This window comes from Balaenoptera ricei, chromosome 10 (assembly GCF_028023285.1).
Source record: "Balaenoptera ricei isolate mBalRic1 chromosome 10, mBalRic1.hap2, whole genome shotgun sequence".
NCBI lineage: Eukaryota > Metazoa > Chordata > Mammalia > Artiodactyla > Balaenopteridae > Balaenoptera > Balaenoptera ricei.
In genome coordinates, this window is record NC_082648.1 from 83,210,314 (window position 1) to 83,225,431 (window position 15,118).

General features: G+C 40.8%; 1 protein-coding gene and 1 long non-coding RNA gene across 2 annotated transcripts in view; both read right to left on the reverse strand.

Annotated features, from left to right (window-relative positions):
- Positions 1 to 15,118, reverse strand: part of LOC132372660 (uncharacterized) — a 520,205-nt gene that overhangs the window by 54,465 nt on the left and 450,622 nt on the right. The window lies entirely within an intron of this gene.
- LOC132372658 (large ribosomal subunit protein eL31) lies at positions 2,331 to 2,764 on the reverse strand. The gene has a single exon (XM_059934752.1). It carries the CDS (start codon positions 2,745 to 2,747, stop codon positions 2,370 to 2,372), a length of 378 nt encoding a protein of 125 aa, XP_059790735.1. The 5' UTR covers positions 2,748 to 2,764; the 3' UTR covers positions 2,331 to 2,369.

The window sequence follows — 15,118 nt, forward strand, 5'->3', positions numbered from 1 at the left end:
TCATTAAGGGGTGGGGAAGCCACAGTGTATCTGAATTGGCAACCCCAAAACTACACGAATCCGTCTCCATTCTTCCCTCAACACTGAATTGTTCTTCCTGATGTTAATAACAGCATTTTAACACACCCATTAGGGGTAACAGATGTAAACTGCAGCACCAAAGGAAAGAAGAAAGGGAGGGAGAGAGGGATTCCAAAAAATTGTCTTCTGTTATTGTCAAATGATGCTAGCCACCACTTCGATCTTCCCTCCACCTCCGGTAATGTGTGTTGACAACAGTGACACCCCCTGGTGAAAACAAACTCCATCTCCTGCTGCATTTCATTTTGCTCACTCACTGCAAATTACTCTTGACTCTTCTTGTTGCCTCCAGGTGTAATTTTCTTTTCCTCATCTGTAAAAGCGTACACTGACCGGCCCATCTTCAACCTCAGAAACTCAATAACTCAGTGCTAACCTGACCGCAGAACTCCACTACGCAAAGCCCCCCGAGTTTCATCCTGAACACGTCAGGATGAGTAGCCCAGAGACCCAATTCATAGTCCTCCTACTTACAGCTACATTAAATATACGTAAAACAAACTAAATACCAGCTACTGAAAAATAGTTCAATTAAATCCCACAATGAGACTGCCTCTTGATTTTCATGTGTTTGATCCCCTGGGAAACACGGTTGGTGTATGCCTTTCTTTTCTTGTAGAATGCTTTTTTGGTCTCGGACTTGTGTAAATCATACAGCCACCAAAAAGACTAAAAGATGTTGGTATTATTGTTAACCAAAAGCAGTAAAAGATTTGTTTAATGAGTGTGGAAGGTATTGTTTCATCTCATTTGCAGAACATTCTAGGGCATGATCCCTATGGTTACTCACCTTGAGAATAGTATATTGGAAAATATAGTAAGGTGTTTTGTCCCTTCTTTGAAAGCAGTGCAGCATTTTATTTGTTAAACTAGACCACTGAATAAGCATAGTTGAAGGAGAGAGGAATTGGCCAATCACAGGAGAGAGTGGAGAGCTCAGACTCCACGGTATTCTCAAATTTTATAAAATAGCTGAGGGCTTCTGTTGTTCTCTCTAAAAGGAAGGCATTGAGTGTTTCAAAGCATGAAGAATTTACCTTGAAACTGGGTTTGCTTCTATTCCATGCACAGTCTGCACAATGTGAGTGTTTTGCTAACTAAACCTTGTTAAGTTCACAGGTTGGAAAATGTCTATGAACTTTCCCTTAGTTATGCTTTTATTTTGAAAAGGTTCCTCTGAGAGATCTGCACAGTAATTCTCAGGTGAACTTGCATTCTAAATTAATAAAAATTCAAACCCTAGCTCCTTCCCACATCTAGTGATTCTTTTGGCAAATAAATCTTGGAGATTAGATTATGTCTTTGCTATGCATGAACAGAAAACACTTGTATTAGAGAGAACAAAAGCCCTTCAAACTGATCAAAAAGGAAAAGGCAGTTGGGTTGTGGAAGCTATGTTTTTGCTTCTGTTTTGTTTTTCTTTTTTTTTTTTTTTTTTTGTTTGTTTGTTTTTTTTTTGGCCTCCAAGTTTTTTTAATAAGAAATTTTTGTATTGACTTGGTCTGTGTTTATATCTTATTTCAGCGTCTGAGGTCTGTACTGTGCCAGCGAATGGATAACCTGGAGATTCCTCTACCCCACCATGTTCATGGCGGATAGTACACTACACCGCAGGTAGCCCCCAACCCCACTACTGTCATCACCAGGGCTTCAAAAGGGGACCTCTTTCTGGCATTTAATTCGTATCAGTGGTACAAGCACTGATGAAATATGATCCCTGCAACACCTTGCTTTCAGGCTGAATTTAGCAGACTTTGTTAGCAACCTTTTAAGAAAGGTTACCCCTGAGCTTTTAACTCCATGTAAACCAGGACCAAAAGTACCTCATGGGGCCACCACAAGTAAGTGAGCTAAAAAGGAACTGTACATACTCCATGAAATCTAAGAATATCAAAAGAAGTGTACCATTTTAGCATGTTAAAATGTGACAAATGGCAATTAAGTTCTACATGCCAGTGTCTGGAAAAATGTTATCTTAGAATTCACAAAACACACATGTAAAAGCACTAACATCATACCCCCAATGATGTCCCAACCACCTGAACAGCCATCACCAAGCCAGGATGCATTCCAAAACCCCCTTAGAACACCTGCCTAGGCCCTGTGCAAATAGAAACTCCAGGGAATGGGGAGAAGGGGCCCAGGCACAGTAGTTAGGAAACACTCTCCAAATGCTCCTGTAACTGGGAACTGCTTTAAAATAGACAAGCCTGTTTATTTTACCTGCAACTAGAAAAGGAAAATCAAGATGCGGAGGCAGCTCTATAACTTTATTGGACAATCAGCCGTTAGTTCTCATCCACGTTAACTGTCTGTAGGTTTTTGAAAGTGGTGACAGGTACATAGGTAACCAACGTATAGAGCTTGTTTGGTGAATCTTCGTCTTCATTCCGTTTTCTGGACAACCGCACACGGATACGGTATGGAACATTCCTTATTCCTTTGGCCCAGACAGCTTTGTTGAGCCTGGTGTCAATGCGTACGTCTGGAGTTCCCATCTCCTTCATGGCAAATTTCCGTATTTCTTTGAGTGCCCGAGGGGCACGCTTCTTGAAACCCACTCCATGGATGCGCTTGTGAATGTTGATGGTGTATTCTCTGGTCACCACCTCGTTGATGGCGGACCGGCCCTTCTTCTTCTCGCCGCCCTTCTTTGCGGGAGCCATCTCGCCCGGCCGGGGTTAGAAAACCTGTTTTGTTTTTCAATGAAAATTGCGGTTGAAATTTCAACTTCATTCTGACACAGTGACGATTCCAAACATGGGCATTTCAAATCATGCATGCAAAAGCAAATTGTGGTGGAAGGGCCAGTTCCTAAGCTCTCTGCTTGCTTTAAAACACACATGAAATATAGACAACGGGACTAGAGAACGTGTTTCATGATTAACCAAGCATTAAAATGACAGATCTGGATCATGTCAGCACATAATATACAGATACTAAATTTATGTTTGGACTTCATTAAGTAGTTTATTTATTTCGTCAACAGTGACTAAAGTGTGTGCAGTGGGTTAAGCAAAATGCCAGGTGTTGGGAACAGTGATGACCCCTGCCCTCAAGGGAGATCAGTCTAGTAGGAGAAGAAAGGGTTGTTTGGGACATACATATACTAAAAATTATTCATTGTTTATCTGAAATTCAGATTTAATTAGGTGTCCTGTATTTTTATCTATTAAATCCTGTACTCCCAGGAGAAGGTAAATGGGCGATTTCATCACAGCGTGAAGTGGTAAGTATGATCTGAGTGCTAAACAAGTGCATACGGAGGTACAGGTAACCCAGATTTGGGGACCAAGATATAAACGATGAATAGGAGCTAACCAGGAAAAGAGAAAGAGGTAAGGGATTTCAAGAGGAAATGCAAGTTCAAAGTTCACATGGAGTCAAAGAGACTGGCACATGTCTATCACTGTTGTTAAAAATGACAGGGCACAGGGTGATAAGGCAGGCCAGATAAGCAGATGCCAAGCCATGGGGGGCCCTATAAAGGCATGTGGGCACTTTTAGGACGGTGGAGAGTTGTAAAGGTTTCTAGGCAGAGGCGTTATACAATCAGATACATGATTTAGGAAGACTATTCTGGGTGAATGGTGGAAAATGGATTGACAGCTGGCAAGATGGAAGGCAAGGAAACCCGATGAAATAATTTGCCTAAGGGACACTGGTGACTTGAACTAAAATCCTAGCAATGGGGATGTAAGAAGTGGGTAAATTAGACAGACACCTGTCGTAGAAATGGACTATGAGATAGGCACAAGAAGATTTGATGATCAACTGGATGTGGGGTTGCTGGAAAGGAAGGAATGAAGTATAATACAAATACAACATTAATTGAGCACTTACAGATCAGTCACTATGCTAACTGCTACATGCATATATGTACAGTCCTTACAAGTCTATGCAATAGGCACTATTATTCCCGTTTTATAAATGACAAAAAATGAGATTTAGAGAGACAAATAAGTAATTAGCCTGTAAAGCTAATTGTAAGTGGTGCAGTAAGAATGATGACCACGTTTGGAGGCTGGGCAAAGGGCTGAACAATGGTACCGCTGACCAAGATTAGAAATATAGGAGGGTATACATTTGTGGGAAAGATGCTGAGCTCCTTTTTAGACTTATTGAGTCTCAGGTGCCTGGGAATGATGTCTGAGGGAAACTGGAGAGATGGGTTTAGAGTTCAGCCAAGGGATTGGACCAGGGATCGGGACTGGGAAGTCATCAGAGTAGCACTCAAAATTAAAAATATAGATAAGGTGAAGGAATTCCCTGGCAGTCCGGTGGTTAGGACTCCACACTTCCACTACAAGGGGCATAGGTTGGGGAACTAACATCCCGCAGACTGTGCCGCGAAGCCAAAAAAAAATAAAGTATACATAAGATGAGAGTACAGCTCACTATAAGAGTATAGATAAGATGACCCAAAGAAGGTATACAGACTGAGACCAGAAAGGGGCCTAGGGAAGAATCCTGAGAAACACCAACGTTTAAGGGTCAGGAGTGGCCAGAGTAGTAGGGGAAAGACCAGGAGAAAACTGTCTCAAGGAAGAAAAGAGGACACTCTAAGATGTAGGAAGTGTCAGCACTGTGATTTGAGCTATGTGAGATGTGCTCTTGTATAGGAGCAGAAAAGAAAAGTTCCAAAGCTAGTTGGTTGAAGCAAAAGGATTTAAATTAGTAAATTTAGGGTATATACTGCTGTACAAGGAGAGACAGATAAAACAGGGGGAAGAGGAAGGTGGAAGTGTAAACTGCTGTGTATTCTTGCCAGCCCCGTGACCAGATAGGAGTAAAGTCGATTTCAATAAAGACTAAATTGTACATTTTAATAAGCTCAGTAAAGACCAATGCCACTCCTGGTTGATCTAGTCATGGGGAGGGGGTGCCACCACCCCATGCTGATGGCATGACTGGGAAAAAGAAACGTAGGGGTGGAGCCATATTCAACCAAGCAGGTTCGACCCAAAGGAAGAGTCTGGGGAGGTGCTGGGGAAAGGAAGGAGTTTAAAGTGGTTTTGGTTGATGATGAACCCAAGTGATGAGCAGAATGAAATTCAAAAAAAAAATTTTTTTTAACATCTTTATTAGAGTATAATTGCTTTACAATGTTGTGTTAGTTGCTGCTGTATAGCAAACTGAATCAGCTTTATGTATACATATATCCCCATATCTCCTCCTTTTTGCGTCTCCCTCCCACACTCCCTATCCCACTCCTCTAGGTGGACACAACGCACCGAGCTGATCTCCCTGTGCTATGCGGCTGCTTCCCACTAGGTAGCTATTTTACATTTGGTAGTGTATGTATGTCAATGCCACTCTCTCACTTCATCCCAGGTTACCCTTCCCCTTTCCTGTGTCCTCAGGTGTGTTCTCTACGTCTGCATCTTTATTCCTGTCCTGCCCCTAGGGTCTTCAGAACCTTTTTTTTTTTTTTTTTTTAGATTCCATATATATGTATTAGCTTACGGTATTGGTTTTTCTCTTTCTGACTTACTTCACTCTGTATGACAGACTCTAGGTTCATCCACCTCACTACAAACAATTTTGTTTCTTTTTATGGCTGAGTAATATTCCATTGTATATATGTGCCACATCTTCTTTATCCATTCATCTGTCAATGGACACTTAGGTTGCTTCCATGTCCTAGCTATTGTAAATAGCACTGCAATGAACATTGTGGTACATGACTCTTTTTGAATTATGGTCTTCTCAGGGTATATGCCCAGTAGTGGGATTGCTGGGTCATATGGTAGTTGTATTTTCAGTTTTTTAAGGAACCTCCATACTGTTCTCCATAGTGGCTGTATCAATTTCCATTCCCACCAACAGTGCAAGAGGGTTCCCTTTTCTCCACACCCTCTCCAGCATTTATTGTTTGTAGGTTTTTTGATGATGGCCATTCTGACTGATGTGAGATGATACCTCATTGTACTTTTGATTTGCATTTCTCAAATGGTTAGTGATGTTGAGCATCCTTTCATGTGTTTGTTGCCAATCTGTATATCTTCTTTGGAGAAATGTTTATTTTTGGATTGAGTTGTTTGTTTTTTTGATATTGAGCTGCATGAGCTGCTTGTATATTTTCGAGATGAATCCTTTGTCAGTTGCTTCATTTGCAAATATTTTCTCCCGTTCTGAGGGTTGTCTTTTAACCTTGTTTATGGTTTCCTTTGCTGTGCAATCACTTTTAAGCTTCATTAGGTCCCAATTGTTTATTTTTGTTTTTATTTCCATTTCTCTAGGAGGTGGTTCAAAAAGGATCCTGCTGTGATTTACGTCATACAGTGTTCTGCCTATGTTTTCCTCTAAGAGTTTTGTAGTGTCTGCCCTTACATTTAGGTCTTCAATCCATTTTGAGTTTATTTTTGTGTATGGTGTTAGGGAGTGTTCTAATTTCATTCTTTTACATGAAGCTGTCCAGTTTTCCCAGCACCATATATTGAGGAGGCTGTCTTTTCTCCATGGTATAGCCTCCTTTATCAAACATAAGGTGACCATAGGTGCGTGGGTTTATCTCTGGGCTTTCTATCCTTTTCCATTGATCTATTTTTCTGTTTTTGTGCCAGTACCATACTGTCTTGATTACTACAGCTTTGTAGTATAGTCTGAAGTCAGGGAGCCTGATTCCTCCAGCTCCATTTTTCTTTCTCAGGATTGCTTTGGCTATTCGGGGTCTTTTGTGTTTCCAGACAAATTGTGAGATTTTTTTTTGTTCTAGTTCTGTGAAAAATGCCATTGGTAGTTTGATAGGGATTGCATTGAATCTGTAGATTGCTTTGGGTAGTATAGTCATTTGCACAATGTTGATTCTTCCAATCCAAGAACATGGTATATCTCTCCATCTGTTTGTATCATCTTTAATTTCTTTCATCACTGTCCTATAGTTTTCTGCATACAGGTCTTTTGTCTCCTTAGGTAGGTTTATTCCTAGGTATTTTATTCTTTTTATTGCAGTGGTAAATGGGAGTGTTTCCATAATTTCTCTTTCAGATTTTTCATCATTAGTGTATAGGAATGCAAGAGATTTCTGTGCATTAATTTTGTATCCTGCTACTTTACCAAATTCATTGATTAGCTCCTGTAGTTTTCTGGTAGCCTCTTTAGGATTCTCTATGTATAGTATCATGTCATCTGCAAACAGTGACAGTTTTACTTCTTCTTTTCCAATTTGGATTCCTTTTATTTCTTTTTCTTCTCTGATTGCTATAGCTAAAACTTCCAAAACTATGTTGAATAATAAGGTGAGAGTGGACAACCTTGTCTTGTTCCTGATCTTAGTGGAAATGGTTTCAGTTTTTCACCACTGAGAGTGATGTTGGCTGTGGGTTTGTCATATATGGCCTTTATTATGTTGAGGTAAGTTCCCTCTATGCCTACTTTATGGAGGGTTTATAACATAAATGGGTGTTGAATTTTGTCGAAAGCTTTTTCTGCATCTATTGAGATGATCATGTGGTTTTTCTCCTTCAGTTTGTTCATATGGTGTATCACATTGATTGATTTGCGTATATTGAAGAATCCTTGCATTCCTGGGATAAATCCCACTTGATCATGGTGTATGATCCTTTTAATGTGCTGTTGGAGTCTGTTTGCTAGTGTTTTGTTGAGGATTTTTGCATGCATGTTCATCAGTGATATTGGCCTGTAGTTTTCTTTTTTTGTGACATCTTTGTCTGGTTTTGGTATCAGGGCGATGGTGGCCTCGTAGAATGAGTTTGGGAGTGTTCCTCCCTTTGCTATATTTTGGAAGAGTTTGAGAAGGATAGTTGTTAGCTCTTCTCTAAATGTTTGATAGAATTCGCAAGTGAAGCCATCTGGTGCTGGGCTTTTGTTTGTTAGAAGATTTTTAATCACAGTTTCAATTTCAGTGCTTGTGATGGGTCTGTTTATATTTTCTATTTCTTCATGGTTCAGTCTCGGAAGGTTGTGGTTTTCTAAGAATTGGTCCATTTCTTCCAGGTTGTCCATTTTATTGGCATATAGTTGCTTGTAATAATCTCTCATGATCCTTTGTATTTCTGCAGTGTCAGTTGTTACTTCTCCTTATTCATATCTAAGTCTGATGAATTGAGTCTTCTCCCTTTTTTTCTTGATGAGTCTGGCTAATGGTTTATCAATTTTGTTTATCTTCTCAAAGAACCAACTTTTAGTTTTATTGATCTTTGCTATCATTTCCTTGATTTCATTTTCATTTATTTCTGATCTGATTTTTATGAGTTCTTTCCTTCTGCTAACTCAGGGTTTTTTTGTTCTTCTTTCTCTAATTGCTTTAGGTGTAAGGTTAGGTTGTTTGAGATGATTCTTGTTTCTTGAGGTAGTATTATATTGCTATAATCTTCCCTCTTAGAACTGCTTTTGCTGCATCCCATAGGTTTTGGGTCATCGCGTTTTCATTGTCATTTGCTTCTACGTATTTTTTTATTTCCTCTTTGATATCTTCAGTGATCTCTTGGTTATTTAGTAGTGTATTGTTTAGCCTCCATGTTTGTATATTTTTACAGATTTTTTTCCTGTAATTGATATCTAGTCTCATAGCGTTGTGGTCGGAAAAGATACTTGATACAATTTCAATTTTCTTAAATTTACCAGGGCTTGATTTGTGACCCAAGATATGATCTATCCTGGAGAATGTTCCATGAGCACTTGAGAAGAAAGTGTAATCTGCTGTTTTTGGATGGAATGTCCTATAAATGTCAATTAAGTCCATGTTGTATAATGTATCATTTAAAGCTCTGCTTTCTTATTTATTTTCACTTTGGATGATCTGTCCGTTGGTGAAAGTGGGGTGTTAAAATCCCCTACTATTATTGTGTTCCTGTTGATTTCCTCTTTTATGGATGTTAGCGTTTGCCTTATGTATTGAGGTGCTCCAATGTTGGGTGCATAAATATTTGCAATTATTATATATTCTTCTTGGTTTGATCCCTTGATGATTATGTAGTTCCTTCTTTATCTCTTGTAATAGTCTTTATTTTAAAGTCTATTTTGTCTAACATGATAATTGCTACTCCAGCTTTCTTTGATTTCCATTTGCATGGAATATCTTTTTCCATCCCCTCACTTTCAGTCTGTATGTGTCCCTAGGTCTGAAGTGGGTCTCTTGTAGACAGCATATGTACAGGTCTTGTTTTTGTATCCATTCAGCCAGTCTATGTCTTTTGGTTGGAGCATTTAATCCATTCACATTTAAGGTAGTTATTGATATGTATGTTCCTATTATCATTTTCTTAATTGTTTGGGGTTTGTTATTGTAGGTCATTTCCTTCTCTTATGTTTCCTGCCTAGAGAAGTGCCTTTAGCATTTGTTGTAAGGCTGGTTTAGTGGTGCTGAATTCTCTTAGCTTTTGCTTGTCTGTAAAGGTATTAATTTCTCCGTTGAATCTGAATGAGATACTTGCTGGATAGAATAATCTTGGTTGCAGCTTTTTCCCTTTCATCACTTTAAATATGTCCTGCCACTCCCTTCTGGCTTGCAGAGTTTCTGCTGAAAGATCAGCAGTTAACCTTATGGGGATTCCCTTGTATGTTATTTGTTGCTTTTCCTTTGCCGCTTTTAATATTTTTTCTTTGTATTTAATTTTTGATAGTTTGATTAATATGTGTCTTGGCATCTTTCTCCTTGGATTTATCCTGTATGGGACTCTCTGCACATCCTGGATTTGACTCACTCTTTCCTTTCCCATATTAGGGAAGTTTTCAACTTTAATCTCTTCAAATATTTTCTCAGTCCCTTTCTTTTGCTCTTCTTCTTCTGGGACTCCTATAACTCGAATGTTGGTGCGTTTAATGTTGTCTCAGAGGTCTCTGAGACTGTCCTCAATTCTTTTCATTCTTTTCTCTTTATTCTGCTCTACGGTAGTTATTTCCACTATTTTATCTTCTAGGTCACTTATCCATTCTTCTGCCTCAGTTATTCTGCTATTGATTCCTTCTAGAGAATTTAAAATTTCATTTATTGTGTTGTTAATCATTGTTTGTTTGCTCTTTAGTTCTTCTAGGTGCTTGTTAAATGTTTCTTGTATTTTCTCCATTCTATTTCCAAGATTTTGGATCATCTTAACTATCATTACTCTGAATTCTTTTTCAGGTAGACTGCCTGTTTCCTCTTCATTTGTTTGGTCTGGTGGGTTTTTACTTTGCTCCTTCATCTGCTGCATATTTCTCTGTCTTCTCATTTTGCTTAACTTTGTGTTTAGGGTCTCCTTTTTGCAGGCTGCAGTTTCATAGTTCCCATTGTTTTTGGTGTCTGCTCCCAGTGGGTAAGTTTGGTTCAGTGGGTTGTGTAGGCTTCCTGGTGGAGGGGAATGGTGCCTGTGTTCTGGTGGATGAGGCTGGATCTTATGTTTCTGGTGGGCATGACCACGTCTGGTGGTGTGTTTTGGGGTGTCTGTGACCTTATTATGATTTTAGCAGCCTCTCTGCTAATGGGTGTGGTTGTGTTCCTGCCTTGCTAGTTGTTTGGCATGGGGTGTCCAGCACTGGATCTTTCTGGTCGTTGAGTGGAACTGGGTCTTAGCATTGAGACGGAGATCTCTGGGAGATCTCTCGCCAACTGATATTACATGGGGCCAGGAGTTCTCTGGTGGTCCAATGTCCTGAACTCAGCTCTCTCACCTCAGAGGCTTAGGCCTGACACCCGGCCAGAGCACCAAGACCCTGTCAGCCACACGGCTCAGAAGAAAAGGGAGAAAAAAAAAAAAAGAAAGGAAAAAACATAAAATAAAATTAAAAAGTTACTAAAATAAAAATTTTTAATAATATTATTAAAATAAAAAATATTTTAAAAGTAATTTAAAAAAAAGAAAACCAAGAAGAGAGCAACAAATCCAATAAACAAATCCACCAATGATAACAAGCACTAAAAACTAAACCAAGATTAACATAAAAATCAGAAACTGGTCAGTCGCATACAGCAAACCCCACGTCTACAGTTGCTCCCAAAATTCACCGCCTCAGTTTGGGGATGATTTGTTGCCTATTCAGGTATTCCACAGATGCAGGGTACATAAAGTTGATGGTGGAGATTTAATCCTCTGCTCCTGAGGCTGCTGGGAGGGATTTCCCTTTCTCTTCTTTGTTCGTACAGCTCCTGGGGTTCAGCTTTGGATTTGGCCCTGCCCCTGTGTGTAGGTCACCTGAGGGTGTCTGTTCTTCGCTCAGAGAGGATGGGGTTAAAGGAGCAGCTGATTAGGGGGCTCTGGCTCACTCAGGCTGGGGGGAGGGAGGGTTACGGAATGCTGGGTGAGCCTGTGGCGGCAGAGGCCAGTATGACATTGCAACAGCCTGACGCACGCTGTGTGTTTTCCCGGGGAAGTTGTCCCTGGATCAGGAGACCCTGAGAGTGGCAGGCTGAACAGGTTCCCAGGAGGGGAGGTGTGGAGAGTGACCTGTGCTTGCACACAGGCTTCTTGGTGGCTTCAGCAGCAGCCTTAGCGTTTCATGCCCATCCCTGGTGTCCACGCTGATAGCCGCAGCTCGCGCCCATCTCTGCAGCTCGTTTAGGCAGTGCTCTGAATCCCCTCTCCTCGCGCACCCCGAAACAATGGTCTCTTGCCTCTTAGGCAGGTCTGGACTTTTTCCCGGAGTCCCTCCCGGCTAGCCATGGTGCACTAGCCCCCTTCAGGCTGTGTTCAAGCAGCCAACCCCAGTCCTCTCCCTGCAATCTGACCTCCGAAGCCAGAGCCTCAGCTCCCAGCCCCTGCCCGCCCCGGCGGGTGAGCATTCAAGCCTCTCGGGCTGGTGAGTGCTGGTCGGCACTGATCCTCTGTGCGGGAATCTCTCTGCTTTGTCCTCTGCACCCCTGTTGCTGCGCTCTCCTCCGTGGCTCCAAAGCTTCCCCCCTCCACCACCCACAGTCTCCACCCACGAAGGGGCTTCCTAGTGTGTGGAAACTTTTCCTCCTTCACAGCTCCTTCCCGTCCCTATTCTTTTGCAGGTCCCGTCCCTATTCTTTTCTCTGTGTTTTTTCTTTTTTCTTTTGCCCTACCCAGGTACGTGGGGAGTTTCTTGCCTTTTGCAAGGTCTGAGGTCTTCTGCCAGCGTTCAGTAGGTGTTCTGTAGGAGTTTTTCCACATGTAGATGTATTTCTGATGTATGTGTGCGGAGGAAGGTGATCTCCATGTCTTACTCCTCCTCCATCTTGAAGGTCCCCCCCAGAAATTCAAATTTTTCGAGGAAGAAGTCAGTGTCAATCCAGGCTAACAGTGATTTGAAATGTTATGGACTGTAAAAGATGTTAAAATGTGAGAAAAAAAAAAAAAGAAATAAAAAGTGCCCTAGGCTCTATGAAATAATATAGTTATTTCATGTTTCTACCAATTGGCGCAAAGGAACCATGGACTTCCCCTGGTGCCCCAGGAAATTGACTTGGATCAGAACTTAGATGGGTTACCCTGGGATCAGAGCTTACGTTGCTCTGTCTTACTCTCATCCAAAGCACTGGCCCTGCCCAGAGAGGTCCTGAAAGAAGAACAGGGAGTTTTATCAGGCTTGGCTCAATGATCAGGGTGATGGAGGCTTCAGGCCATAACTGTTCCAGTCCAGCAGAATTCTTCTTAGGGCAGATGGCAAGCTGTGTTACTGGGCTCACTGCAGAGACCAGATCACACTCTTCTTCCAAGTCAATAAAATAAGGACTAAAATAGTCCAGTGGGCAACTACATCACTGCTCTTCTTTCCAAGAACAATTCTGATGGAATCAAGGAGAAGAAAAATTGTATTGAGTCGAAGTTGGAAAGGAGGTGAATAAACAGGCAGTATGTGAAAATGATGCTTATGATAAGCTCAGTTCTAAATGAAAGGACAGATATTTTGATCTTCAAACATGGTGTCTGCCCATTTTATCTATTATGGAAGCTCAAAATAATACATTCCTGGAAAACCTTTTGGGGGTTTCACTGGTGAGGGAACCTAGTTTAAAATCAGTAGTTATATAGAACCAAAAGCTCTTGAAATGAAGGATTTCTTCATGCACTTGCTTCCAGATGTGTTAGATTAGACCACTGAAGAGACATAATATATTTTTGCATATTAAATTAAACTTTTATCTTTTTGACCCAGTGTGAAAGAATTTTTAAATTAATTCAACTTGCTTTACTCCACTGACTAGCGTACATTTATATCTTTCTGTCTAGTATGTATTCTAGTTGACACCAAAGTGCTCTTCTTTAAAAATTTCCCACAACCGTATTATCAGCTGTTGATGGCCTCCTCCACCTTCACATCATTATTCTAAACTAGTGAGGCCTTGCTGCCTAGGTAGTAGTTATGTTTAGAGATACATGGAATAGTTCTTAAAGTTCTGTTCATGATTTCCAAACTTGAAGAATAAAATGTAAAATAGGCATTGCCTCTGCTATCGAGGTTGTCCAGCGAAAGATCCAACTTTCTTACTCTCCAGAGAGAAGTAAAGTCACACAGATATGTTAACAGTCCAATGGTTCAGACTGTTTTGCTTAGAAGATACATATTATTCTAGTTTCACCAGTCTAGCCAAAGAGATGTTTTGATGTATTCTCTTTATGCAGCTTATCTCCCTAAGTGAAGTGGAGCTAGTGGGCCAATAGTAAGATGTCTTAGGAGAAAACTGACCAATGAGAAAGATCATCTCTGCCCTTCTGATTTAACAGTCTTGATGAAAAGGACGTTTAAAAACTAGGGCTGCTTTTATTCCCTGAGGATCAGTGAGAGATCAGAGCCTCATTTAGGGGTGGGAATGCTGTGGTGTGGATCTTGCTAGACCACCTGATACTCTGAGACCAAAGTTAACAACTCGTGACTTCTACAAGAACATGGCAAGCAACTAAAGATGGGAACATAGCAGCAGCCGCATCTTCATCCAAGTAGAGTTATTTGTATCATGTCTAATGCCACCTACGTCCTTTCTGATAAAGAGCATCCAGGTTGTAAGAATTTGTACCTTTAGGCCAAAAATAAGAGGAAGGGATGAGCTAATGGGTACCAAGTCTATATTTTCCTTTCGTTCTATCGCCTTTAAATCAGTAGGCTTATTTTCCTTCTGCTAAACATTTTGTGCTTATGAATGCTGAATTTGAAACAGGCAGCTGGACCATTCCAACTAGTCTAGAAGATAATTTGCAAAAATGGAACTTTTAGACACTGCGGAGGTTCATTTGCCTGGCTGGTAGGCCCCAGTGTTTGGATGTTATGTGAGTTCCTTACTCTATTCGTTTCCTATCGCTGCTATAACAAATTACCACATTCCTATTGGTTTAAAATAACAGAAATTTGTTATCTCACAGTTCTGAAGGCCAAAAGTCCTAAATCAGTATCACTGGGCCAAAATCAAGGTGCCATCAGGATCACACTCCCTCCAGAGACTCTAGGGAAAAATTCATTCCTTGCCTCTTCCAGCTTCTGGTGGCTGCTGGCATGCTTTGGCTTGTGGCCATATCCCTCCAATCTTCAAGGCCAGTATCTTGAAAGCCTTCTGCTCCACCTCCACACCAGCTTCTCCTCTGTGGGTGTCAAGTTTTCCACTGCCTTCCTCGTGTAAGGATACATGTGATTGTATTTAGGGCCTAACTGGAAAATCCAGGATACCTCCCCATCTCAAGATTCTTTACTTAATCACATGCATAAAGACCCTTTTTTGAGCCCGGTAAGGTAATAGTCACAGGCTCTAGGGGTTAGGATGTAGAGGGCCCATTTTTCAGCCTACCACACTCACTGCTTACCTATCATTGAACACATACAAAGTCACATAGATAGAGGCAGAGATCCAATCTGAAAGCAAGTGACAAATTATCAGTTTACTCTTCTTCAAACTTTGCTATATTCAGTTATCAGGAAAATTCACTTGCGAAGAACTGTTTATTCAAACAACGCTAGATGAATAAGATGCCTAGAAAAACAAAACAAAACAAAAAACCTCTTTGGATCACCATTTTGCATCATGCCTTACGAAGAGCTTAATAAGGAAATGAGAGATAAAACAGAGAACTAAAATCTCTCTACATCCTCTGATTGTGCTACATCTACCCTCAGTTTTTGTCAACTGACGCAGGTGTCTGAGGGC